Source organism: Phaseolus vulgaris, chromosome 9 (assembly GCF_000499845.2).
Source record: "Phaseolus vulgaris cultivar G19833 chromosome 9, P. vulgaris v2.0, whole genome shotgun sequence".
Lineage (NCBI taxonomy): Eukaryota > Viridiplantae > Streptophyta > Magnoliopsida > Fabales > Fabaceae > Phaseolus > Phaseolus vulgaris.
Window position 1 is genome coordinate 3,351,233 of NC_023751.2, and position 25,445 is coordinate 3,376,677.

At 33.6% G+C, this 25,445-nt stretch overlaps 5 protein-coding genes and 2 long non-coding RNA genes across 7 annotated transcripts; 4 read left to right on the forward strand and 3 right to left on the reverse strand.

Moving 5' to 3' along the window:
- The first annotated feature begins 205 nt into the window (after positions 1 to 205).
- LOC137821707 (uncharacterized) lies at positions 206 to 1,404 on the forward strand. The gene is made up of 4 exons (XR_011082870.1): positions 206 to 436; positions 528 to 592; positions 1,012 to 1,110; positions 1,201 to 1,404. It is a non-coding gene; the product is annotated as an uncharacterized lncRNA (long non-coding RNA).
- A 3,984-nt stretch (positions 1,405 to 5,388) lies between these two features.
- On the forward strand, positions 5,389 to 9,628 carry LOC137821069 (GDSL esterase/lipase EXL3-like). Its single transcript, XM_068625487.1, has 5 exons — positions 5,389 to 5,825; positions 8,072 to 8,202; positions 8,321 to 8,554; positions 8,708 to 8,963; positions 9,312 to 9,628. Exons 1-5 carry the CDS (start codon positions 5,549 to 5,551, stop codon positions 9,500 to 9,502), a joined length of 1,089 nt encoding a protein of 362 aa, XP_068481588.1. The 5' UTR covers positions 5,389 to 5,548; the 3' UTR covers positions 9,503 to 9,628.
- A 250-nt stretch (positions 9,629 to 9,878) lies between these two features.
- Positions 9,879 to 14,097, forward strand: LOC137821071 (serine/threonine-protein phosphatase 7 long form homolog). Its single transcript, XM_068625489.1, has 5 exons — positions 9,879 to 10,134; positions 12,260 to 12,313; positions 12,397 to 13,020; positions 13,105 to 13,239; positions 13,327 to 14,097. The coding sequence occupies exons 2-5, from the start codon at positions 12,266 to 12,268 to the stop codon at positions 13,423 to 13,425; spliced, it is 906 nt and encodes a 301-aa protein (XP_068481590.1). The 5' UTR covers positions 9,879 to 10,134; positions 12,260 to 12,265; the 3' UTR covers positions 13,426 to 14,097.
- A 201-nt stretch (positions 14,098 to 14,298) lies between these two features.
- LOC137821072 (uncharacterized) lies at positions 14,299 to 14,760 on the reverse strand. The gene is made up of 3 exons (XR_011082736.1): positions 14,709 to 14,760; positions 14,514 to 14,595; positions 14,299 to 14,425 (listed from the first exon to the last, which is right to left on the reverse strand). It is a non-coding gene; the product is annotated as an uncharacterized lncRNA (long non-coding RNA).
- Positions 14,761 to 14,774: 14 nt separating this feature from the next.
- On the reverse strand, positions 14,775 to 15,490 carry LOC137820760 (uncharacterized). The gene is made up of 3 exons (XM_068625002.1): positions 15,247 to 15,490; positions 15,033 to 15,169; positions 14,775 to 14,951 (listed from the first exon to the last, which is right to left on the reverse strand). Exons 1-3 carry the CDS (start codon positions 15,488 to 15,490, stop codon positions 14,775 to 14,777), a joined length of 558 nt encoding a protein of 185 aa, XP_068481103.1.
- A 943-nt stretch (positions 15,491 to 16,433) lies between these two features.
- LOC137820761 (protein FAR-RED IMPAIRED RESPONSE 1-like) lies at positions 16,434 to 19,029 on the forward strand. Its single transcript, XM_068625003.1, has 5 exons — positions 16,434 to 16,875; positions 16,958 to 17,538; positions 17,581 to 18,633; positions 18,752 to 18,856; positions 18,961 to 19,029. The coding sequence occupies exons 1-5, from the start codon at positions 16,434 to 16,436 to the stop codon at positions 19,027 to 19,029; spliced, it is 2,250 nt and encodes a 749-aa protein (XP_068481104.1).
- Positions 19,030 to 21,609: 2,580 nt separating this feature from the next.
- Positions 21,610 to 24,604, reverse strand: LOC137820763 (uncharacterized). Its single transcript, XM_068625005.1, has 12 exons — positions 24,575 to 24,604; positions 24,163 to 24,278; positions 23,668 to 23,743; positions 23,484 to 23,567; positions 23,204 to 23,347; positions 22,939 to 23,091; positions 22,717 to 22,848; positions 22,249 to 22,634; positions 22,093 to 22,174; positions 21,927 to 22,016; positions 21,729 to 21,845; positions 21,610 to 21,645 (listed from the first exon to the last, which is right to left on the reverse strand). The coding sequence occupies exons 1-12, from the start codon at positions 24,602 to 24,604 to the stop codon at positions 21,610 to 21,612; spliced, it is 1,446 nt and encodes a 481-aa protein (XP_068481106.1).
- Between the last annotated feature and the right edge of the window lie 841 nt (positions 24,605 to 25,445).

A 25,445-nucleotide genomic window follows, 5' to 3' on the forward strand; every position in this document is an offset into this window, starting at 1 on the left:
TGTATAATTTAAAGAAAGTTTTTTAATTAAATGCATTTCTTTTATACATTAAATTCATTTATTTGTTGTATAAATTTAAAATAAATTGAATTAAAAAATTTAAAGTTTTAATTTATTTTTTAATTAAATTAAGTTGTATTTAAGCCATGCGGCCGCATCCGACGCATAGTCTACCTATTTAAGCAAAATTTTCACGGTGTGCCCCACTCATGTTTTCCCCAAATAACAAATCCTAAATTGATTTTTCCTCTCTTTTAATTTGCCTCTAGCTGCACGTTGCACTCCATTGTTTCGTTGTAGTGTACTGTTACTGTCAATGCTCCACCATCGATGTTGCACTCTATTGTCACCGTCAGCGCTCCACCGTCGTCATCAGAGCTTTGCTTCGCTTCTATGGTTGTCGCCGTCGTTCACTGCCCCGTCATCCGTTGCACTTGTTGTTTCTCTTCTCATATTTTAGTCTTCATTTTTTGCTTCTTTTCCATTTGCGATCCCCCTCAAAGTTTTTTTCTTATTTTTCATTTCAGATATTGCCTTCTTCCCGCCTCTTTGTTGAGCCCACCTCCTACTTCACAAAGGTCAGCTTGGACAGGTACAATTTTAAAATTTAAAATTTTTTTAATTAATTTTATTGCTCTGTTCCACCTGTGGTCTCTGGTGGGCTGTGTGTTGATTTATGAATATTGCGGTGTGAATGAACATTATGATGAGACTAAAGTTTCAATTTTTTTGAATAAGTTAATGGACATATGTTTGAACTTTTTAAATCTGTATGCATTGTTAATATGTACACGGTTAATATCGACATAGTTAATATGGACCTTTTGTTAATGTTGTTTGGAATGAGAATGAAATTAAAGTTTGGGTTTAATAATTGATAGAATATGACTGGAAATTTTGGAGAATTAAATAATAAAAGTCTACGTAATTAATAAAAGGATACAAAATTAATAAAAAATATCATAATTTGTTTGGGAAAAAAAAGTTTTTTATCGTTTAGAAATGATTTAGGAACGTGACAAAAATGCTTCTACTAGCACAACTCAATTCGATCAAGAGTATGATCCAGAGCAGGATGACCAACTTGTCCCTTAAACTGCATTCTAGACTGTAAGTTTAATTATTTGACATTTTTATTATCTACTAAGTATTTTAATTATTTCATTTATTTATTCATATTGTTTGTATATTTTTTTACAGGTTTTCACATATCATATCACTATGGGATTCATTTTATACTTTCATTAACATTCTTTTACGTAATTGAATTATTCAACATTTTAAGTTTTACTACTTTTAGTCAAATTCTAAAGTACACTTTTAATTTTAAGTTTTGTTATACGTATTTATATCCACTTTGAATATTTGGATGCATCAAATTATCTAAATGACTTTGTTTAACTATTTGAATTATTTTTGTATTGTGATTGTGGTGTGAATGAAAATAATTTGTTATATTAAATCCAGATTGTAAATTGGTTAGTATGTCTTGTTTACAGGTAAAATGGCTAGAACAAAATATAATTTTTTTTTTCATTCCATTTATGCGTCAGCCAAGCTCACGCAATATTTTATTTTATTTTATATTAATTAATTCATTTGTCAGCTTTTGCATGGGCCAGACCCACGCAAAATCTGATGCCATTTTTTTCCTGTTCGTCGGTTAAATCGACGCATTGATGATTTCATAAATGTGCGTCGGTTTGGCCCACGCAAAAGCCACCGTAATTGCGTCAGTTTGACTAACGAAATTTGCGTCCGTTTTACATCGATTTGGTCCATGCAATATGCGTCACATTCACTGTCTGACGATAATGTCCAATTGCTTTCACAGTTTTTTTATGAGATTGTTGGCTCACATAAATCCGACACTTATACGTCAATTTTTGCCAATTTTATTCCATTTTTGACCCACCAAAAATCATGTTTTTTTTAGCGGTAGAAAACCAACCATATTTAGTCCCACTTATATTTAAGGCATTGCACTCAATTGACAAGATGGTTTCCAACATCCTCCTCTCTATTTTTTTTTTACAATAATTATTATTTTTTAATTATTGAAATTTCTTATTTGATAATTAAATTTTACTTTCTGACTTGATATTTAAATATTATCTATTAACATTTCATGAATGTTAATGCAATGAGTAAACTAAGAATACTATATGTGTTAGGTTTGATATACTCTAATAACTGTTATATCTCAATTTCTTATATATATGTTTTTCATTTTTCCTTTTTTGTTTTGTTTTATGACCATATCGTTTATATGATTCTATCATGTTTTTGGTTTTAAATGCATGGATTGGAACAAGTCATAATATGAATCTTTAAAAAATATTTTGGATATCAAATTACATCAAAGACCTGTTATAATTTATTTCCGTTGTATAATTATTATCACGACGTAATTATTTTTTATGAAATAATTAATACATTGTTTTTTTGTGTGTAAAATTTATTATCAATGTGTGCTAGATACTATAAATACATTTTACAGTATAATTAATATAAATATTTTATAACATCTTAAACAACTAATTAATATGTGTAATCTTAACTTTTTTAAAGTTATTTAGTTTATGTTCTATTTAAATATATTTTTAATATTTTCAAAATTTTAAATATAATAAGTATTACAAAATATCTCATGAGAGTTTTTGCATATCTGTATGTTTAATACATGAATTAAGTTTGAAGAACACAATTGCGAACAAACGTACACTTGGCCCACTGCCGACCTTTAGCCCAAAAGAAACACAACTACTCTCTTCATTACCCTAATACAGTTGGAGGAACAGATGAGGAAATTAATATTTCTTCAATTAGTAGGTGAGGGTCAACTCAAACTTGTCAATAAATTAAAATCAAAATCAATAATTCTCAAATTATATATTAACTATGCATTCAGGATATCATGTTATATTACTTATTAGGAATTAGGAATTAGGAATTAGTTTAAACCCAAAATTATCCTCCTAAACAACATACTTTTTTATGAACAAATTCTTCATTTTCAATTTCAAGTTTTTTCACATATTTTGTGAAAAAGAGGTTTTAACAGAGAACAAAAGGAGGAGAGAGAACATACATGAGTTATTGGATGCAAAGAGGTGGAATTGAAACTTTGAATGAAAGAGGACCTTATTATAACAGTACAACTTCTATTACTCAACAGGGACAACTTGACATCAATATATCAAGTGGAAAATGATTTTTTCACATGCTTCCCCCAACACTTTATAAATATTAATATTTTAATTTTTTTAAATTTTTTTAATTTTAAAATTATTTTAACATTTTAATATTATCTATATTTTCATTAAAAACGTTTTTTAATTTTTTTTTTAATTTTTTTTTATTATAAATATTAATATTTTATTATGAGTGTAAATTGGAGCAGAGTGTCAAAAAATCATCACCCATATCAAGTGTTGCCTAGGATTCAGTGGGGATTTCGTCAAAAGAGGTTGTATTCTCTGGGTGTAGGTTACTCACTAAATAAAATTATTTCTCTACCTACATTCTTTTCTATTTTTCTTCTCCTCTTTAATCCACCCCCAAATTTTAATTTAATTTGTAATACATTTTTAATACAATATATATTTTTATTTTTAAATATACAAATTATGTTAGTGTTCTAGTCAGGTACGTTTCTTAATTAAAACTAAATAGAAGATTTAGTTTAGCTAGAAAGAATAATTTTCAATTAAATTATTCTATTTTTTTTATATAATTATCTCCTTTTTTTTAAATAAAAGCTTTTATTTTAGATATTATTATGCAACTTAAGATCTCAGCTAGACTAACACCTCAAGTAACAACAATCATTTGTCATCACATAAAAAAAGTATTATTAAAAAAAATACAAAAATACGAAAGAACTAAACCAAAACACATCTTAACAAAAACAATACATATGTAAACTATACATATTCATAAAAAATTCTAAAAACAGATAAAATAAAATATGATTCTCTTTATTTTATAATGACTAATGTCCTCTTTTCTCTTGTCTTGTATTTATAGTTATATTCTAAACTAATCACAATTTTACATATACAGTTGATTTTCGAAATCAGTGCTCCTAACAAAAAATAAATTAATATGTTTTTCATTATTTGGAGGATATTTTATTTTATAATTGGGTTTGATCCCTTACTTCACAACCCAACCTCAAACATAAATCATAATTTTTTACCATATATTCATTACCTAGCCTCACACATACATATAATTTTATTGATTTTATATTAATACATACTTACAAATGTTTTTTTTTATATTTTTTCCCATTATTCTTCCTCACTCTACTGAGCTAAAAAAACACAAACTCACTTTTTCTATTTTTAAATATAAAAATTACATTATCTAAGCCTTTCAAAAACTGAATTTGAAGATAGTTCCCATGACCAAAATTGAAAAAAGATGTAAATTCCGTGCCAAAAAGGTGAATTGCATAAATCAATTCTACATTCGAAAATAATAAACAAAGCGGTCCAGTTTCCCCTTTACGTTCTTCTGCGGGTAATAAAGTCACTGCAAGTGAGTCAATGTCTTGCCATTGCCAGTATGGGTCTCTTTCTGTACTGTTAAATGTTTACCATTCTTACTATACACTGTGCCCTAAAGAGTATAGAACAAATACAAAAATGTTATAATATTTTATATTACTAATTTTAATATTTCATCATTTTCTACAATTTTTCTCTCTACTTTTAAGTCCGAGGCAAAAATATTAGGTAAAGGATCATATTCTTATTAAAATTATGAAACAAAAACTAATTTTAGAAAAATAAACTAATTAATTGTTATAATTATTAAATTAGAAATTATTTTAAGAACTAAATAAATTTTTGATTTCTAAATTAGTTTATATTATTGTTAAATGGTTTCTAAATTAGTATTTAATTAGCAACCAAGGTTTTTCTATCAAATTTAGAATTTAAATAATTGGTAGTTAAAATCTTAATTGCTAATTAAATACCAATTTAAAAATTATTTAATAATAACAGAAACTAATTTAAATTTTTTTTTTAATTTAAAAAATGTCTCTAATTTAATTATTATTGTAACTAATTATTTTAGTTTCTAAAATTAGTTTCTAATTTTCTTAACTAACATTTTGTCTTGTTAACATTTTGTCTTGTTAAAGAAGTGTTGGTTTGGTTTGATTATTCATTTGAATGCCTAACGAGTTTTATCTGTAAAATCTTTATCCGGTAAGACTCTTGTGAATATCTTTTTCCCATCCTTTGTTCACAACATGCCGCAGATGATTGACACCAGATTATTATTTAATGAACCTGTGATCAATGGACAGAAAATATTCTTTTGCGTGACATTAAATATATAAATATTTATATATATGGAAGAAAAAGTAGAAACAGATCATAAATAAATTGTCCGTGCAGTCAGAAGTTAGATGAAAAAATTTCTTGCGTGCAATGAATGAGCTTAAACTAACACAATTGCGTGGCACACAGGTTTTGTTGTGTCGGAGTGAGTTATTTAAATGCAGCTGAAGTGAGAAAGAAGTAGCAGCGCCATGGAATATTGTTCTTTAATTCCTTCTTCAGTTGTGCTCCGTTTGATGTTAATACTGACGATGGTTTGTTGGAAAACGAAGGGTGCAGTGAAACTTCCACCAAATTTCCGGGTTCCTGCAGTGTTGGTGTTCGGAGATTCGATAATGGACACGGGCAACAACAACAACAACACACAGACACTTGCAAAGTGCAATTTCCCTCCCTATGGCAGAGATTTTCAAGGAGCCATTCCAACTGGTCGATTCGGTAATGGCAAGGTTCCTTCCGACCTTATAGGTACATCATTCTTTTCAGTTTTTTTCCTTCAATTTTATTTTCATTTCAATCATGACAGTGTTATATGTATATAGTGCTCAAATATTGTAATTTAAGATATTTTAACCGTTAAACGAAAATTTTAAATACTAAATATCTATGAAGATCAGACACTTTTCTTAAATAATGGGTCGGTGTCGGATACTCATATCGGACACCAACACTCGTATAATACTTGTAGGACACGTATTCGTGAAGTATCCAATTTAAAAAGCATTTGTTAGATTTCTGACAATTCTAGTACGGTTCTAACACAATTTTAAAAAGGAAAAGTACATTAATTTTCTAAAAATTTAATAATAAATTTTTATTATGATTATAAAAATAAGAAACAAATCTTTTTAACCAGTTATCATGAAAAATATTGTTCTGCTCCAAAAAATAATCTGGAACATACTTATACACATAAATCTTTATTGTCAATTTATATAATTCATAATTATATAATTTATAGATTCGTGTCCCCGTATCCTACATTTTAGATATTATACGTATCTTCGTGTCCGTATCCGTATCGTATTAGTGTCCATGTCAGTGTCTGTGTTATAGTTAAATATACATATATGTCGTATCATCTTTTAATTATTATTACAACACATTTTCAAATAATTCAATTGATATAATATTTTTATACTCATTTCCACTTAATTTTGGGAAATAACTTTGTGAAAAGTTAATTAATATTTTGAATCAATTAGAATTTCTAAATTTTTGAAAATACTATTTTAATTTAAGAGCTCTAGTAAAAGTCACACAAGAATTGAACGAACCAACACGACACATCACTTTTTTATTATGGAACGACCTCCTTATTTAAGTGATTTGCAACAATGGTTAAACATTTGTTCATCATTGGCTTTAAATATCCATTGAAACACATTTTATATCGTCGAAATTGGAAAAATCCAGCTACCAATTACTAAAATATATTACTTTGATGTTTTTATCGAATATTTTTATGTTAGTTTTATATTATTTTTTATGTTTTTATATTTTTTTTTTAAATTTTAAATTAGTGGAAATTGTTCGAAAATATGTTATATTTGTAATTTAAAATAAAAGTATTGGTGTGTTTTAAATAAGCTTTTTAATAAGTAAATCGTCCACTATCTTTCGTATTTTTGTAATCCTATTTTTCTTTTACTAACAGTACCTGCGTTAGTTTGTTATCCAACTTTATTATGTTTCACAACGTTAAAAAACAAATATGGGAATGAAACAAATTGTTTTTTAACGTTAACATTTTCTCTCTCATATAATGCCGCATACTGTGATCTGTTGAATTTACAAAGTCATTTTTTGACTTAAATAGCTTCTGGATTTATACGAAGTTATTTTAATCCCAAAGGAAATAATCTTTTACACGATTTTTTTTTTGGATTGTGTGAATTAGAAGTGATTTTTTAACTTTCAGTATGTTAAATAACAATCTTAAAGTTTGTTTTAACGTAAAAAATAATTTTTAAATAGTGTAATTTAAAATATTTTATTCATTGAGTCACACTACTCATAGAAAAAGGTTACAATAACAACAACAAAAATATAATTCGACAATTCTTAAGATTATATATACAAAATGTAAAATAAATATATATAATAAAAAAATTATAATATAATTCTATAAAAAAGTTCGAATTGTCAATATATTATTATCCAACAACAAATCATTACAAGTGCAAAGGGTCTTGGGAGGGTAAGGGGAGAAATTTAATCTTCTAACAGTCCTGTGTGAAGTACATAGACAACTTGGGAGGTGTGGAAAGAAATGTGTGGTGAGAAATCATACACCGTATAAATAATATTCATTTATATTTTATATTAAAATATATTGTAGTATTTAATGTTCCGAGTTCGTAACAAAAGTTATTCAACTTGTTGATGTATTTCTGAAGAAGATTCTGTTTCTTTTTTTTTTCTAGGAAAGGCTTATTCAACTTAGTTGATGTATTTTGGAAGACAAATGCATCGTGATATTTTAAAACACCAGTGTAATAAATAAATTTTCTCTCTAAAAGCAAGGTTTTGGTTAACTAGACTAATAATAATAATAATAATATATATATATATAATTTATTTCTTTGTTTTAATTTTATATTTTTTAAATAAATCAAGCAGACTCCAAATATATTTTAAAACGAGATCTTATTATATAATTTATTTTATTGTTATTGTAACAAGATTTGTTATTCTTATATGATCATGATCAGCTGAAGAACTAGGCATTAAGGATCTTTTACCAGCATATTTCGATCCAAATCTCCAACCCAATGATCTTCTCACTGGTGTTTGTTTTGCATCTGGTGGTTCAGGGTACGATCCTCTCACATCTAAAATGGCGGTAGGGATACTTTCAGTTTCATTGTTCTCCTTCAGCTCCTAAATTTTGGTTAATAACAGAAAAAGGTGTTTGCTTCTTCTATATATTCTTACTTGATTACTATTTTGGTTAATTCCAGACAGCTATATCATTGTCTGGTCAAATAGACATGTTCAGAGAGTACATAAGAAAGCTTGAAGAACTTGTTGGGGAAGACAGAACGAAGTTCATCCTGGCCAATAGTATTGTTCTTGTGGTGGAAGGTAGCAACGACATTTCCAACACTTACTTTTTGAGTCATGCTAGAGAAGTGCAGTATGATATCCCAACCTACACTGACCTTATGGTTAGCTCAGCTGCTAGTTTCTTAAAGGTATGCACAAATTTAATCTCAGTCTCAGCAAATCATGCACATTTGTGTATAAGTTCATTAAGAATATATGCAATGAACACTCTTTTAATGTTATTTTGATTAATTATCTCACCAAAATGTGCATACATTAATTATTCTCAATATAATTGAAAGGAAATATATCAACTGGGTGCTCGGAGGATAGGCGTATTCAGTGCTCCACCAATTGGGTGTGTGCCATTTCAGAGAACAATATTGGGAGGAATAGAAAAAAAATGTGCAGAAAAGTATAATGACGCGGCCAAGTTATTCAACGACAAACTGGCAAAGGAGTTGGCTTCCCTTAACCGGAACTTGCCTCATGCAAGGATGGTTTACCTTGATGTTTACAGCCCTCTACTTGATATCATTGTAAATTACCAAAATTATGGTAATCTCAACTTTCACTTTTATTACAAACTCACTATTTATTCTTTACTATTTTTTAAGAAATCAACTATCATGAGGTTACTAAACCCTAAATCAACTTCATCAGAGATTCACAAGTAGAATATTATCAGTGCAAATTATAACAGATGTGTTATACCACACACAATAGCCACTGATTGCATAAATCTCACACCAATTATCCAAATTTCTAACTGTTATTAACCGATTTCAGTAGGTTGTGTATAATTGAGTCTGCTAAGACAGTGCTTGCATGTGAAAATTCTGAAGTAAGAAAATATAAGAAAACATGAAATTATAATTTTGTGATGCTTTTACAACTGCATTGCAGGTTTTAAAGTGGGAGACAGGGGATGTTGTGGTACGGGCAAAATAGAGTCTGCAGTGTTCTGCAACCCTTTGGACACCACGTGTCAAAATGTGGGAGACTATGTTTTTTGGGATAGTTTTCATCCTTCAGAAAATGTTTACAGAAAGCTCGTGCCTCCTATTCTTAAAAAATATTTGTACCAGTTCATCTGATATCACCTTCTTATTACTTTTATATATGTATGCATAGTTTGACACTCTTGTAAGACATGAGAGTGATTATTGATTTTAATTTAAATATACTGATATACTAATAAAATAAAAGAAGTTTCATGTTAATTTGGTTTTGCTTTTGAGTAACTTCTAGTTTAATTAAGGGTCCCGATTTTTGGACAATCCTAAATGTGTTGCTCCACAATACAACTGTCAACGTGGCACAAAAAAATATTATTTTATTTAGATTGTGGGGTCCACGAAAAATCTGAAATTGAGTGTTTAGCAGTAGAATGTGAAATTAGTAGAATGTGAAATTAGGTTTTTAGAAAGGGGCTGAATTTAGGTTTCTTCTCCACGAACTCGTCTTCTCCAGCACATCGTCTTCTCCAGCACATCGTCTTCTCCACCACATCGTCCTCTCTGCAAGGTATTTGTTCGAAGTTCTACGCAACCTTTATGTTCAAGGACGTTCGTGGTCGTTGTAGGTGCATCTATTTTTAGGGTGGTTTGGCGGTGGTGTCATCTTCGACATCCTCCTTTGACGGTGGTTGGGTGGCAGTGTCGTCTTGGACATCTTGTTTTCACGGTGGTTGGGTGGCGTTCTCCTCTTGGACATCTTGTTTTCAAAGGTAATACATTTATTTTTTTCATTTCTTTATTAAGTGAAACCTTGATGTTGTGTGATTTTTGTTGTTGGGTCATTCCTGTTATTTGTCCTGTGGTCACCCTTGTATGATCCAAAGCTGAATTTGATATTCGTATTTCATGTTGGGTTTACTTTGTGGGTCTGTATTTCACTATTATTGTAGTATTTTATTTCATAGTTCCATGTTAGGATACACAAAGAAAAGGGATTGGTGGAGCAACTCAGTTAGAGTTGTCCAAAAACCGTGACCCATTTTTCTGGAATATGACTTCATTTTTTGTGGAAAGTATTGTTGTTGGAAATATGTGTCTTGATGTATAAATAATGCAAAATGATTGTTTGAAATGTTAGGTTCATGAGGTACAAATTTTTTTAAGGAAATCCTGTAATGTTGACATGGATAAAAAAGGTTAAAAGAGAGTATTAGTGTTATTGTTGACGTTGGTTGGGGAGGGGCAGAGGTGGGGAGAAAGTGGGTTAAATCAGGTTTTTATAGGCCATCAAAGTAGGATAATGTGAAGTAACCACAATGTTCACAGTTCACAGTATATGGTGACCCTAGTAGGAGTATGTGGTGACCCACATTAGAATTCCTGCACAGTCCTAACAGGGGAACTTTTTTTTTTTAAATGTCAATTGTGTTCATGTTGGTTAGGGAGGGACAAGAGGTGGGGAGAAAGTGGGTTAAATGAGTTATTTAGAGGTTGTGAGAGTAGGACGTTGTGAATTAACCACAAAATTTGGTCAGGTTAGAGAGTGACAGTATGTGGTGACCCTTCAGGGAATATGTGGTGACCCCGTTTAGACTTCCTGCACAAACCCAGTGAAACTTGTTATGGAAATATGAACTGAGTGTTCATGTTTGTTGGGATGGGCATGATGTGGGGAGAAAGTGTGTTAGATCAGAACTTTAGAGGGCATGAGTGTAAGACAGTGTGAAGTGAGCAGAATTCCAGTAAACTTAGAGGGTTGCAGTATGTCGTGACCCCAGTAGCAGTATGTGGTGACCCACATTACACTTCCTGCACAGACCTAAAAGAGGAACTTTTTCTTGAAATGTCAATTGTGTTCGTGTTGGTTATGGAGGGACAGAAGGTGGGGAGAAAGAGGGGTTAAATGAGTTATTTAGAGGTTGTGAGAGTATGATCATGTGAATTAACCACAAAATTCACTCAGTTAGAGAGTGACAGTATGTAGTGACCCTTCAGGGAATATGTGGTGACCCACTTTACATTTCCTGTACAAACCCAGTGAAACTTGTTATGAAAATATGAAGTCAGTGTTCATGTTTGTTCGGATGGCCATGACGTGGGGAAACTTTTTGTAAAAATGGGAAGTGAGTGTTCATGTTGGTTGTAGTGGGGCATGAAGTGTTTAATTGAAGTGTTTAGAGGCCATGAGTGTAGACCAGTGTGAACTGTGCAGAAAATTCATTCAACTAAGTGAATATATGAAATGGTGACCCTATAGGGAATATGTGGTGACCCTAATGGGAATTGAGTGTTTGTCTTGGTTGTAGTGGGGCATGAGCTGGGGATAAAGTGGTTTAGTTGAGGTCTTTAAAGGCCATGAGTTTAGAGCATTGTGAAGTGGGCACAAAATTCACTCAACTAAGAATATCATGAAATGGTGACCCTATAGGGAAGATGTGGTGACCCACATTACACTTAGTGCACAGACCTAGTCAAACTTTTTCCTGGATATGAGAAGTGTGTGTTCGTGTTGGTGAAGGGTGGGCTTCTTTAGAACCCGTGAGAGTAGGAAAGTGCCAACTAACCACAAAATTCACTCAACTTAGACAGTTGCAGAATGTGGTGACCCTAGAGGGAATATCTGGTGACCCACATTATAGTTGTATGACAGAGGCAGGGTAACTTTTTCTTAAAATCTGAGGTTTGTTCTGTTATTAGTTAGGGTGGGGAAGGGGAATAATGTAAGGTTTTTGCCCTTCTTATGTTCTTTGTGTTGACCCAAAGTCAGTTGATTGCATAAGCACATTTACAAAATACAGTATTTGTGAATTGTTTGATTTTATAAACATTGATGTTCTTTCATTGTTGTTTGGTTTTGAGTAACGTATTCATTGTGGATTTTTTTTTGTTTTGTAGGATATAATGACAACTCAAGAAAGTAGTCATGCAAAATCTTTTGTGGATGATAAGGTTTGATTAGAATATGCTTAATTTTGTTAGGCATACGATGACATGACATTCTTAGTAAAGTGTACATGTTTTTATAAATGCAGGTGTTTAGGCATTATTGCAGGCCTAAATTTTTGGGAAGTTTGAACAAAACTTTAAGTGCTGAAGAAAAGTTTATTATTGAGTCAACCCTCTTTGGTTGGCTAATTGTGTTGGATGGGAAGCTGAAATTGAGTCGCTGCCCTTTAAGGGAGTTATGTAGCAGGTGGGTGGAGAGAACTCATGGTTTTGTAGTCAGCTCTAGAGTTGTCCCATTTAGTTTGTTAGATGTTTGTTTAGGTATAGGTCTTAGAGTTGTGGGAGACAAATTTGACTTAGAAAAAATAGAAAACAATTGTAAGAGTAGGAGTTTTTTCAAAAGTAGTCATGTAACTGTGAAAATGATTTATGATGAAATTGTTAAACATCGCAACGAATGTTCCATAGATGACTTTTGCAGGTTGTACATCTTGTTAGGAATGTCAGAGTTTTTATTTCCAAGTAGAATGGGTTTAGTTCTTGGTGGGTTGTTTAGGGTTGTGGATGATCTGGGCGAATTGGGTAGGTTTAATTGGGGAGGTTTAGTTTATGACTTTTTGATTCAGAGTTTGTGTTCAGCTTCAATGTGTATGAGGAGGAAAACTAATGCTACATATATCCATGTTCGTGGTTGTGTGTACTTAATGCAGGTAATTTAAAATGTTTACTTCGTATGTGTAATGATTCCCATACATTTTCTGGTTACTGACATTAATTTGACATGAATTGTGTAGATATGGGCTCTTGAACATTTGTTCTCTTACAAGCGACAAATGCCGAGGATTGGAAATAGATATCCTCGTATCAGACATTGGATGGTTGTTAGGCTGGGTGACATTGAAATTGCATCTGGACTGCAACAAAATGTGGTGTGTTCAATACATTGAAATTTTTTATTTAATGTACAATACTTTTTTTTTTTCATTTATGTTGGTATTTGTTGTATGCCTGAACAGGTTATTGTGGACTTATCTGCGTCCAATGAAGAGTTGGAAAAAGAATTTGTTGTTCAAGCATTTGAGGTAGTTCGACGTGGATTTACATCTGACATGTAAAAAAAAAGGATTATGGTAAAATGAAGGTCAAAGTAGTTGATATGCTTCGCCAAGCAAAGGAACAAGAGGTTGTCATCAACAATTTGGAGAAGGAGTTGAAAGAGTTACAAGAATTTTTAAGTGCACGTGCAAAATCTTATGTGCGTGATAGTCCTTTTGTAGATGATGACGAACATCTGCAGGCGTCTTATGTTGATGATAAAGATGAACCCGATGAGGAAGGCATACCTGAAGGGCAAGGGTTACCCGAAGAGCAAGGCGTACCCGATGACCAAGGCTTACCCGAAGAGCAAGACGTAGTTGAAGAGCAAGACGTACCCCAAGAACAAGACATACCCCAAGAGCAAGACGTACCCGAAGACCAAGATGGGGGAGAAGAAAAAAGTAACATATTCACCCGAGTGAAGCATAGAGCAAGGAAACGTGTGAAGTCGGCTGTGATGAAATCACCATGGACTAGGTATGGTAGGGGAAAAAAATGATTTTGTTAGTCATAATTGAATCAGGGTTCGTATATGATGTGTTTAGGACTTAAGTATGTTTATTACGAAGTAGTTGTTAGGAATGATACATGTTTATTTCATTGGGTGTAATGTTCTTAGAGAATTTAACACATGTATTTAGCAACTGCGTTGTAATTTTAGTAACTGTAATTTAGTTGGACTTTTTGAAGTTTTTATTTTAATTTTAATTGTCTTTCATTTATGTTGTTGAATTGAAGATATTTTTTAAATTTGAATGTATGGCAGTATGAACACACATAAACTAAGTTCATAGAAGCTAAGAAGGACAAGTAACCAAACAATTCACTTAACACATGTAATAAGCATTGTTCAAACATGTGCTTATAAATTATAAATAGAATTTTGTATCCTCAATTATACAATAATAGTCTTCATTGTGCATATAGGCATGCTTGTAGATGTGGAAGTTTAAACCATCTTAGAACGTCGGATTCTATCTTCCTCCATCTTATTCAATAACTCCAATTGCTTTGCATCTGAATATATTTTGGATATTGAAATGTGAATTACAATATTGGATATAGGACATTGTTTTTTAAGTATAGAAATTTTTTGAAAGTGTACCTAAAGTCGGTGGATCGCGTATTACTGGATGACAAGAACGAACTTCCTCTTCAGATGGTGGACATATGTCAAATTTGAAAACCTATAGGCATGAATTAGATGGTGTACATATGTCAAATTTTAAAACGTATAGGCATGAATATTGTAACGAAAGACACACTTCTTTGTACTATAGTTATAATGAAAGCCACATACCTTAACAATGTTTTTTACGGTTATATTAAGGTAGAATGCTCTTTGATTTGGACTAAATATGGCTACCTATAACAACATCAATGCTTTAATGAAATATGATATGGACTTATTTGAAAGAAAAGTTTTATGAAAGATAAATACATTCTTTAGCACCAAGACTGATCCTACTGCAATTTGTGATCCAAATTTCGGATCTTTTAACACCTTTTCGTGTACACTTGCTCTAACTGTTCCAGTTGGATCCTGTAATAAAGATGTGTATAATAGTCATTTTTGTGTTGCATAAAGTGAAAGGATTGAAACAGTACATAAGCCATATATTACCTTAATAGTTATTAACATGTCTCCTAAACCATTTGGTTGGCATTCTTTCACAACACAAGAAAGCAAGGGAAAAACAGAATGTTGCTTAATGTTAGCCAAAGAAGATATCTGCTCACAATCATGTCCATCAATTTGTCCTTAAAACAAAAAAATACAAAATTAGTTGTTGCACACCAATAACTGTTAAACTGAAAATGATTGTCATAAACATTACCATGAAAGTGAAGAAAATGTTGTGCCCAATTCCATGGGTTGGAATCAAAATCACGCCTATGATTTTCGTCAGCTATATTGTTTATAAATTCTTGAGTGTTGACTGGTTCTTTGGAGTTGCGATTAAGGATAACTGCTTGCACATTACCGGCTGGGCCTGCAATGAGACTTTTGTTGGTGTTACAACGACGCACGAAGCTTGCAAGGTCACCGGTGTCAATGTCAAGGTTTTCCCATTGCTCCATTGAAAGTGATATTGAACCCATCAAAACTAAAGTATGACGAAATAGTGTTTCTTCTTTCTCTAAGAAACAACCATTCATACGGTGGTGCAGTATTCAATTTTACATATTTATAGCATGGAAAATGTTGGTTGAACAACCGGTTATGTAATTGCTCGGGACCATTTTACATATTTATAGCATTAATTTGAACTAGTTTTTTTGACAGCATTTAATTGAAGCACCTTTTATGGAAACATTAATTTCAACCACTTTAATTAATTATGACAGCAGAACCCTTTATTATTCTGCCCCAATTATCACTTCAGGCCAGTGGTAGTTGAGTTGCATTAATGGAACTCCTTTCCCACAAGTAGCACCATTTTGGTGGCTTTATTGTGTATAACACCTACCAGCTTCCATTCTCATCTTCCAGCAGCAACATTTGGCCTCTTGCAGCGTGAAAAATTTATTTTTCTGCAGTGCTGTTGAAGGTGGCACCCGCAGCTATTAATACATTCAGTTTCCATTGACCTCCTTCATTCCATGTACTCCAATGCAGGACCCACAGGTTAGGGCACATATTTAATACACATGCATTCCTATTACAGTTATACAGAATGTTAGGGCATTGTAATTAAAGTTTTCTTTTTTTGGATGGAGTTCATACATGAACCTTCATTTTTTTATGTCAAAACATGCAATATTTGGACATTTCACTTGTACAAGGAAAAAAAAACCGTAGTTCTCATTCTATTTCCAAAAGTATAATTTTTGAACAATGTGTTTTTTTTTATAAATAATATGTAATTTTTTGCACCAAATATTGTGGGACCTTATTACATATTTTAGTTCCAAAGTCAAAAAAATAACCCTAGTTTTGATACAAATTTGGACATATTTGTTAACAAATAACATGTGTTAATTTGCGATATAAAATTTGTATATAATGCAGCTTTGGATAGACATGGATAATTTTTCTCTTGATGACATTTCCTTGTTTGAAGACGGTCAACCTTCACAACAAATTGATAACATAGGTCCTGATGTTAATGATGTTAGTGAAATAGTTCCTACCGTTGGCATGTCATTTGACAATGCAGATGCTGTTAAAAATTTCTATAGAGAATATGCCATCAGAAAAGGTTTTGGAATTAGAACAAGAAGTTCAAAGAGAGGAAAAGACAAAGAATTAAGATATTTCATGTTGGTTTGTGCAAGAGCAGGTAAATATACATCAACCATTCCCACAGAAGTTAACACCCTTCCAACTCAGAAGCATGAATGTCCAGCTCGTATTACTGTTGGCATCAAAGACAATAAGTGGTATATCATGTCAGTGCATGAAGAACATTCACACGACATGAGCCTAACCAAGTCTAGGTTGTTTAGAGGAAATAGAAGAATAAGTTTACACGCAAAAAGAGTGGTTGATATAAATCGACGCTGGAGTTCGGATAAATAAGACTTTTCGATCTTTTGTTTCTGCAGCGAGTGGGTATGAGAATATGGAATTTGTTGAACGAGATGTCCGTAACTATGTTGCCAAAAGTAGAAGAGCGTTGGGGAAGGAAGGAGATGGCAAAGCACTCTTAAACCATTTTTATCATATGAGGGAACTTAACCCCCAATTTTACTTTGACATTGATTTAGATGATGATAATCGCATACGTCATGTATTTTGGGCAGATGCAAGAAGTCGTGCAACATGGGATAGTTTTGGAGATGTTTTGTGTTTTGATACGACATATTTGACGAATAAGTATGATATGCCATTTGCACCATTTGTCGGTGTTAATCACCACGGGCAGTCAATTTTGTTAGGATGTGGACTCCTTTCTTCAGAAAACACCGAAGCATTCGTGTGGTTATTTCAAAGTTGGCTTCGTTGTATGTCACACAAACCACCCCAAGGCATTGTCACAGATCAATGTAGGGCAATGAAAAATGCTGTTGAAGTTGTCTTTCCCAATGCGCGACACAGGTGGTGCTTATGGCACATGATGAAGAAAATACCCGAAAAACTTCAAGGATATACGCAATATAAAGATATGAAACGTGTTTTAAAAAGTGTAGTGTATGAGTCGACAAATGTTGATGTTTTTATGTCCTAGTGGGGGAATTTCATAAGTGAGTATGACTTATGCAACAATGATTGGTTGAACACGTTATTTGAAGAACGGGCACGGTGGGTTCCTTGTTACCTTAAAGGGTTTTTCTGGGCAGGCATGTCCACAACACAACGAAGTGAGAGCATGAATGCATTTTTCGATGGGTATATTAATTCCATGACATGTCTCCAACAATTTGTGCACCAATATGATAATGCATTGCAACATAAGGCAGAATTGGAGTGTGAAGCCGACTTTGCTTCTCTCAACAAAGTTATTCCTTGTAGCTCACAATCAGCCATTGAAAGACAGTTTCAAGCAGAATACACCCATGCAAAATTCTACGAAGTCCAAGCTGAATTTAGAGGGAAGATGAATTGTGCTGTTAATAATTTTTTTGTTGACGGACATACCTGTCGATTCAATGTTATGGAAGAGTCATTCCGGGATGGCCGAACAAACCACTCAAATTGGGTAGTGTTATTTGACCGCGAAAACCTTGATGTTTGTTGCACATGTTTATTATTTGAATTTAGGGGGATCTTGTGTCGACATTGCTTGGTTGTCCTTGCACAAGAAAAAGTGATAAAAGTGCCGACTAAGTATATTTTGACCAGGTGGAGTAAAAATGTTCGCCGTAAGCACACATATATAAGAGCTTCATATGGGAGCAAGGACAAAGATCCACAAGTTCAACGATATGATGGGTTGTGTAAGAAATTCTATGATATAGCTGAAAGTGCTAGTGGGACAACTGATACAACAGAACTTTTGCACAAGCATCTTGATGATTTTTTCGTCATACATGTTCAACCAACACACCCTAATTGGACAACAAAGAAAAATGTTGGTCAGCCACGCGTGCGTGATGTTAATGAACAACCAATGTCACCTATTCGTACAAGTTTGAATAACCCGGTGAATGAAGTGCGTAGCCCCATCATTGTCAAACGAAAGGGAAGACCACGCTCAACACGAAAGAAATCATGCTCTGAAAAGGGCGGAAAACAGAAAAAATCTTCTATGGCATGCCAAATTCCTATTGATCGCACTACGGTTAGTGAAATGCATAACATATTTGACCTTGGACTTAATTTCCATTTCTTATAACAATTGTTATCCTTATAACTATGCACAACATTTTTTAAATTGAACTAAATTGTACTTGCTATAGGCCACAGACGAGACTGCAAATTCAGAAGTTATGTGTTCTAGGGTCATGGCTGAAAGTGAAGTGAACCTAAATACACTGAATGAGATACGTTATTCAAATCAGGAGGTATGTACAAAATATGAATGTTGTTGAAGAACTGAACTCTTGCATATGATGTATATCTCTGAATAATATGTACAAACAAGTAATGCTATTGTATCCATTGTCAGGTCTCAAGCAGTCCTTCTATTGGATTTGTTTCGCTATTGACATCATTACATAGTAATTTGAATATTTGACACCACTAAAGTGCAGGTCAGGTCATTCAGTTAATTCTACTATAACTTATTCGAATTTGTTATTCAGTTAATTTTTTATACATGAAGATGTTTTGAAGTCATGTTTGTTATTCAGTTGCAGGTGCAAAACAAGGCACTCAGTCAATTTTTGATGGATGTGAACAATGTATTAAGGATGAAGTTTATTAATCACACATGTACAATTTTGTTATGTAATCTTGAACAATTGTGGTACATGTTCAAGCACCCACATGCAATCACTGGTTGTATATTTGTATAAAAGAGTTTTGACCGTATTAAAAATTGATTTTTAATCGATCAATGATGTGCGTAGTGTTAGAAGTCATGCATTTTCCCTCAATGCTTGCACTATTTGTTGTACTGCAAAAAAATTTATTGAGCGAAAACGGGTCACTGCTGAAGGGGCCCATTTTAGTTTGCACGAAAATAACTTGGGTTGAGCGAAAATAGGACAGTGCTGAAATGGGCCAATTTTAGGTTGCACGAAAATAACTTGGGTTGAGCGAAAATAGGACAGTGGTGAAGGGCCAATTTTAGCTTGCACGAAAATAACATGGGTTGAGCGAAAATAGGACAGTGCTGAAAGGGCCATTTTAGCTTGCACGAAAATAACTTGGGTTGAGCGAAAATGGGACAGTGCTGAAATGGGCCAATTTTAGGTTGCACGAAAATAACTTGGGTTGAGCGAAAATAGGACAATGCTGAAAGGGCCATTTTAGCTTGCATGAAAAAAATTTGGGTTGAGTGAAAATAGGACAGTGGTGAAGGGCCATTTTAGCTTGCACGAAAATAACTTGGGTTGAGCGAAAATAGGACAGTGCTGAAATGGGCCATTTTAGCTTGCACGAAAATAACTTGGGTTGAGCGAAAATAGGACAGTGCTGAAAGGGCCATTTTAGCTTGCACGAAAGTAACTTCGGTTGAGCGAAAATGGGACAGTGGTGAAGGGCCAATTTTAGCTTGCACGAAAATAACATGGATTGAGCGAAAATAGGACAATGCTGAAAGGGCCATTTTAGCTTGCACGAAAATAACTTGGGTTGAGCGAAAATGGGACAGTGCTGAAATGGGCCAATTTTATGTTGCACGAAAATAACTTGGGTTGAGCGAAAATAGGACAGTGCTGAAAGGGCCATTTTAGCTTGCACGAAAAAAATTTGGGTTGAGCGAAAATGCGCCAGTGCTGAAATGGGCCAATTTTAGGTTGCACGAAAAATATTTGGATTGACCTTAAATGGGCCAGTGGTTAATGGGTCTAGTTTAGGTTAAACCAAAATCTATGGATTACACGAAATAGGTGCAGTCATGGAATAGGTCACTTTAGGTTGCAATACAAAAATTCAAATGATTCCAAAGATGCAGTTTTAGACTGAGGCAATATTTGAGAATAAGGTAACAGTTTCTTCTCTCTCACAAGGTCTCTCACCAAAGTCTCCCACATGCATACAGTGGAAAGTTAAATTTAGGGTTCACCAAAGAATTTGGCCAAGGACATTCTTTCTGAAGGATCGTTCCCCCCCCCCCCCCCAACCAATTCTATCCTCTTCCACACTATTAACCCTACAATAGGACGAGGTAATTTATACATCCATGTGTGCATGAACATAACTATGTTGCTATCCTATTTTGTACACTAAGTGTTTGTTATATTGCTTATGTGTTTAAAACGTTATTTATTTAGGAAAATATGCATACATTGTTATGGATGCCTTTTATATGTGCCAAATTTGAATGCACAGTAACTGTTTGATATATTGCTTATGTCTTTAAAACGTTCTTTATTTAGGAAAATAAGCAGCCATTGTTATGGATGGTTTTTATAACTGACATACATATGGATGCCTATATGTGCCAAATTTGAATCAACAGTAACTGTTTCATATATTGGTTATGGCTTTAAAACGTTCTTTATTTAGGAAAATAAGCAGCCATTGTTATGGATGGTTTTTATAACTGACATACATATGGATGCCTTTTGTATGTGCCAAATTTGAATCCACAGTAACTGTTTCATATATTGGTTATGGCTTTAAAACGTTCTTTATTTAGGAAAATAAACAGCCATTGTTATGGATGGTTTTTATAACTGACATACATATGGATGCCTTTTATATGTGCCAAATTTGAATCCACAGTAACTGTTTCATATATTGGTTATGGATTTAAAACGTTCTTTATTTAGGAAAATAAGCAGCCATTGTTATGGATGGTTTTTATAACTGACATACATATGGATGCCTTTTATATGTGCCAAATTTGAATCCACAGTAACTGTTTCATATATTGATTATGGCTTTATAATGTTTTCTAGTTCGAAAAATGTGCTTTGTTTGATGAAGGAACTTGTCACAGATGGCTCCAAAAACAGTAAAGCGCACACAGAAGGGGTCCACATCACACGCTGAAGGAAAACAACCAATGGTCGAACCCTCCAGACATCATATTGTACTCTTTACCATGGCTTTATCAATTTTGTTGCGTTGTCCCCTTCTATGGCCGAGGGGGTCCAAGACATGCAATTCCCTACTAAGAAAATTAAAGGCATACACCCATCAATGGTCACCAATGGTCATTGTGCACCGTTGGGATGAATACCTAAATATGAATAATATAACTTAATTAAACACATAAAAAATTATGCACCAAAACCATTACAAAATTATATAATACAAACTTACAAAATCGCAATATGATAGTGATTCAAATGGAATCAAATCTTTTGCAAACGAACAGTAATCCTTCGTGTCCCACTCTTTCTTTTCCGAAGTTGTTTTCATTTCTTGAATAACACGATCCTTTATTAAACAAAAAATGTAGTGCTATTAATAGAAACTATACATATCAAAACAAAAACTTAAATTCCACAATCCACTCACAGCAAAAAAAGGGTTAAAGCAAAAACGTTGGACCCTTCCATTCTTTTGAAGTTGATCAACCATGAACAACCCCATTGCAAAGAGAATCACCTAAAAACAGATTCCAACGAATGAAGTTTTCAAATAGTTACATAATACAACAAACAACTATCACTTGTAATTATACCATGTTGTCAACTCTGGCTTCCGGAGATAAAGATTGCAGGTCTGAACCGGTCAATATGTTGCCTTCAATGTTAACAACAACACTATAACAAGAACATAAATTCTTCAGTATACAAAAAAAATTGAAAATTAATGGTTATTCAGTATATTAACTTACCGATTTCTAGCAATTCCTACCAACAAACACAACATTGTATACATCTTCAACATGTCAATAGGATGTGGGCTTCGACCACCTGAGTCTGAAGGAGGTGACCTTCGAGGACGTGACCTCGTACTGTCCTTAGGTACAACTCTGGAACATGACGAATGGTTTTGTTTGTCCACTAGTTCTTTTAGCACTCGTAATTGGTCCTCAACATCACGTATTCTCTTGTTGTTCTGAAGAAGTACAAATTCACACATATTATGCTCGTTACAAACTTTCTCCCACGAACTTGGAGAATAGGCAGTATATTGATGATGTTCCTCTCCAATTTCGAGGGCTTCTTTAACAATGTTTAGTCCTCGCTCGACTTCAGTCACTGGCCAATCCCATACAATCTACAATAACAACTTCTTTGTTATGATCAACATATAAAAATACACAAATGTTAGTCAAGGTCTTAAACACACAATTAAATACCTCAGCAACAGAGAACGCTTCATTTAAACTGCTTGATCGAATCTTTACACACGGCCACTGCAAAAACCTCGGAAAAGATATTGCTTGGCTTTCCACAGGGATGCCAAGGCCAACATGTTGAACAACCCAAAGCTGCTCCCAAAAAATTAATGTTATTCATTTAAAACAAAATAAATGTAATAAAGTTCAAGTACATAATTATTTCTCATAATTACCACTAACCTTCAAAACAGGAACGCAACCTGCCAAATAAATTTCACGGCCATTCGTTTGGTTGTTATATACCTCGGATGACCGGGTTAAACTGGAAACTATTAACTCATACACTGCACCACCCCAATTGTACCCATCCAATGCATCTAAATTATCTAAAACCTTAAAAGGAAATGAAGAAAAAGTTCTAGAAGTCCTAGACAAAAAGAAAACATATAATAAAAGAAGTTTGTACAATCGGCAGAATTTATGAACATTTTTTTTTCCTATAAACTTTGTTTCTCAATTTTTCCAAAAGAATATCTATCTTTATGTCCTCTCCTCCAAAGACCTTATTCACCAACCCACCACCATCATCTTGCAAACATAATTCTTCACCCACCACTCGCAACCCCAATGCAAAAAACACATCAACAACCTTAAAAAGGTACTAAATGTTGTCTGATCCTAAAACAATTATCATCAACACTCCACCTACTAATCAATTCGCGAAGAAGGGGACTTGATATGTCAAATTCTTCTTCTAAGTGGAGCATCCACTTAAAGGGGGTTGCCTCTATTCTTTGCCGCTGCAATGAAGTTAAATTTCTATTGATGTTAACAATATGTTCAGGTTGCACTCTGTGTCTTACTCGAATCTACAAAATAAACGTGCAAGGGAAATGTTTAAATTCAATATAATTACACAATTTCATAATTAACTATCAACTATCAACCTAGTAATATAGTAAATCAAACCTTCATTTTGCTTCCTTCATGATCAAACTTTTCACCGTCATACTTCCCCATCCAACCAGGATAAGCCTTTTCAAAACTGTCCAAAAGAAAATAAACAAATTAAGAGACAACAAATTCTGAAAATGTGTGTGTGCAAGAACATCTAATTTAATTCAGTTTATCCCCACCTCATGCCCCAACCCAACCAAGACGAACACTCACTTGACATTTTCAAGAACAGTTTCCCTGATTATGTGCAACAACTGTAATGTGGGTCACCAGATGTTCCTACATGGGTCACCACATACTGAAATCCTCTAATTTGACTGAATGATTGCTCACTTCACACTGCCTTGCACTCATGCCCTTTAAAGACTTCATGTCACTCACTTTCTGCCCACACATCATGCCCACCCAACCAACACGCACTTCACATTTTCAAAATAAAGTTGCACTGGGTGTGTACGGGAAGTCTAATGTCGGTCACCACATGTTCCTACTTGGGTCACCACCTACTGCAATCCTTTACACTCATGGACTCTCAAAACCTGATCTAACTCAAATTCTGCCTGCATCATGCCCATCCCAAGCAACATGCACTTCACATTTCCAGAATAACTTTGCACTTGGGTCTGTACAGCAAGTCTAATGTGGGTCACCACATGTTCCTACTTGGGTCACCACCTACTGCAATCCTCTACACTCATGGACTCTCAAAACCTGATCTAACTCAAATTATGCCCGCATCATGCCCATCCCAAGCAACATGCACTTCACATTTCCAGAATAACTTTGCACTTGGGTCTGTACAACAAGTCTAATGTGGGTCACCACATGTTCCTACTTGGGTCACCACCTACTGCAATCCTCTAAGTTGAGTGAATAATTGCTCACTTCACAATGCCTTGCACTCATACCCTCTAAAGACCTGATCTAACACACTTTCTTCCAACGTCATGCTCACCCCAACCAACACGCACTTCACATTTCCAAAAGAAGTTTGTACTGGGTGTGTACAGGAAGTCTAATGTGGGTCACCACATAATGCAATCCTCTATGTTGGGTGAATTTCTTATCATTGGACACTGCCTACACTAATAGACTCTCAAAACCTGATATAACACACTTTTTGCCCACATCATGCCCAACCCAACCAACACTAACACGCTCTTCAAATTTACATAATGTGGTCACCACATATTCCTAATAAGGTCACCACATACAACAATTTCCTAAGTTGAGTGAATTTGTGATCTAAAATATGATCTAACGCCTTTTCTATCGACATCATGCCTACCCAAAGCAACACCAACAACCACTTCACAGAATAAGTTTGCAAAGGGACTGTGCAAGAAGTCTAATGTGGTCACCACATATTCCTACTACGGTCACCACATACAACTAACCTGTAAATTTAGTCAATTTGTGATCACTACGCACTGCCCTATACTCATGTTGCATACTATGATTTCGGTATATAGATGGATAAAAACAGCTCAACACAAAGGATATGGTGCAAACTATGTTTCTTCATATTTATTGGGTATTGCTAGAATAAAGTATTGCTAGAAATCATGAACCGTTAAATTGGAAACAAAAACATTTTATTGTAGTATGACAGTTTACCCCATGGGCATGTTTGGTTGCATTCTGGTGCCTTGCTTCAAAGAAATAACATGTTTTTATACATACACAGATGCAAAGTCACACATTCATATTTTTACAATGATGCTATACAAAATTAAGACCATGTCATGGTAATTTCTTAAATATACAAATTCATATTCTCATTCCTTTTT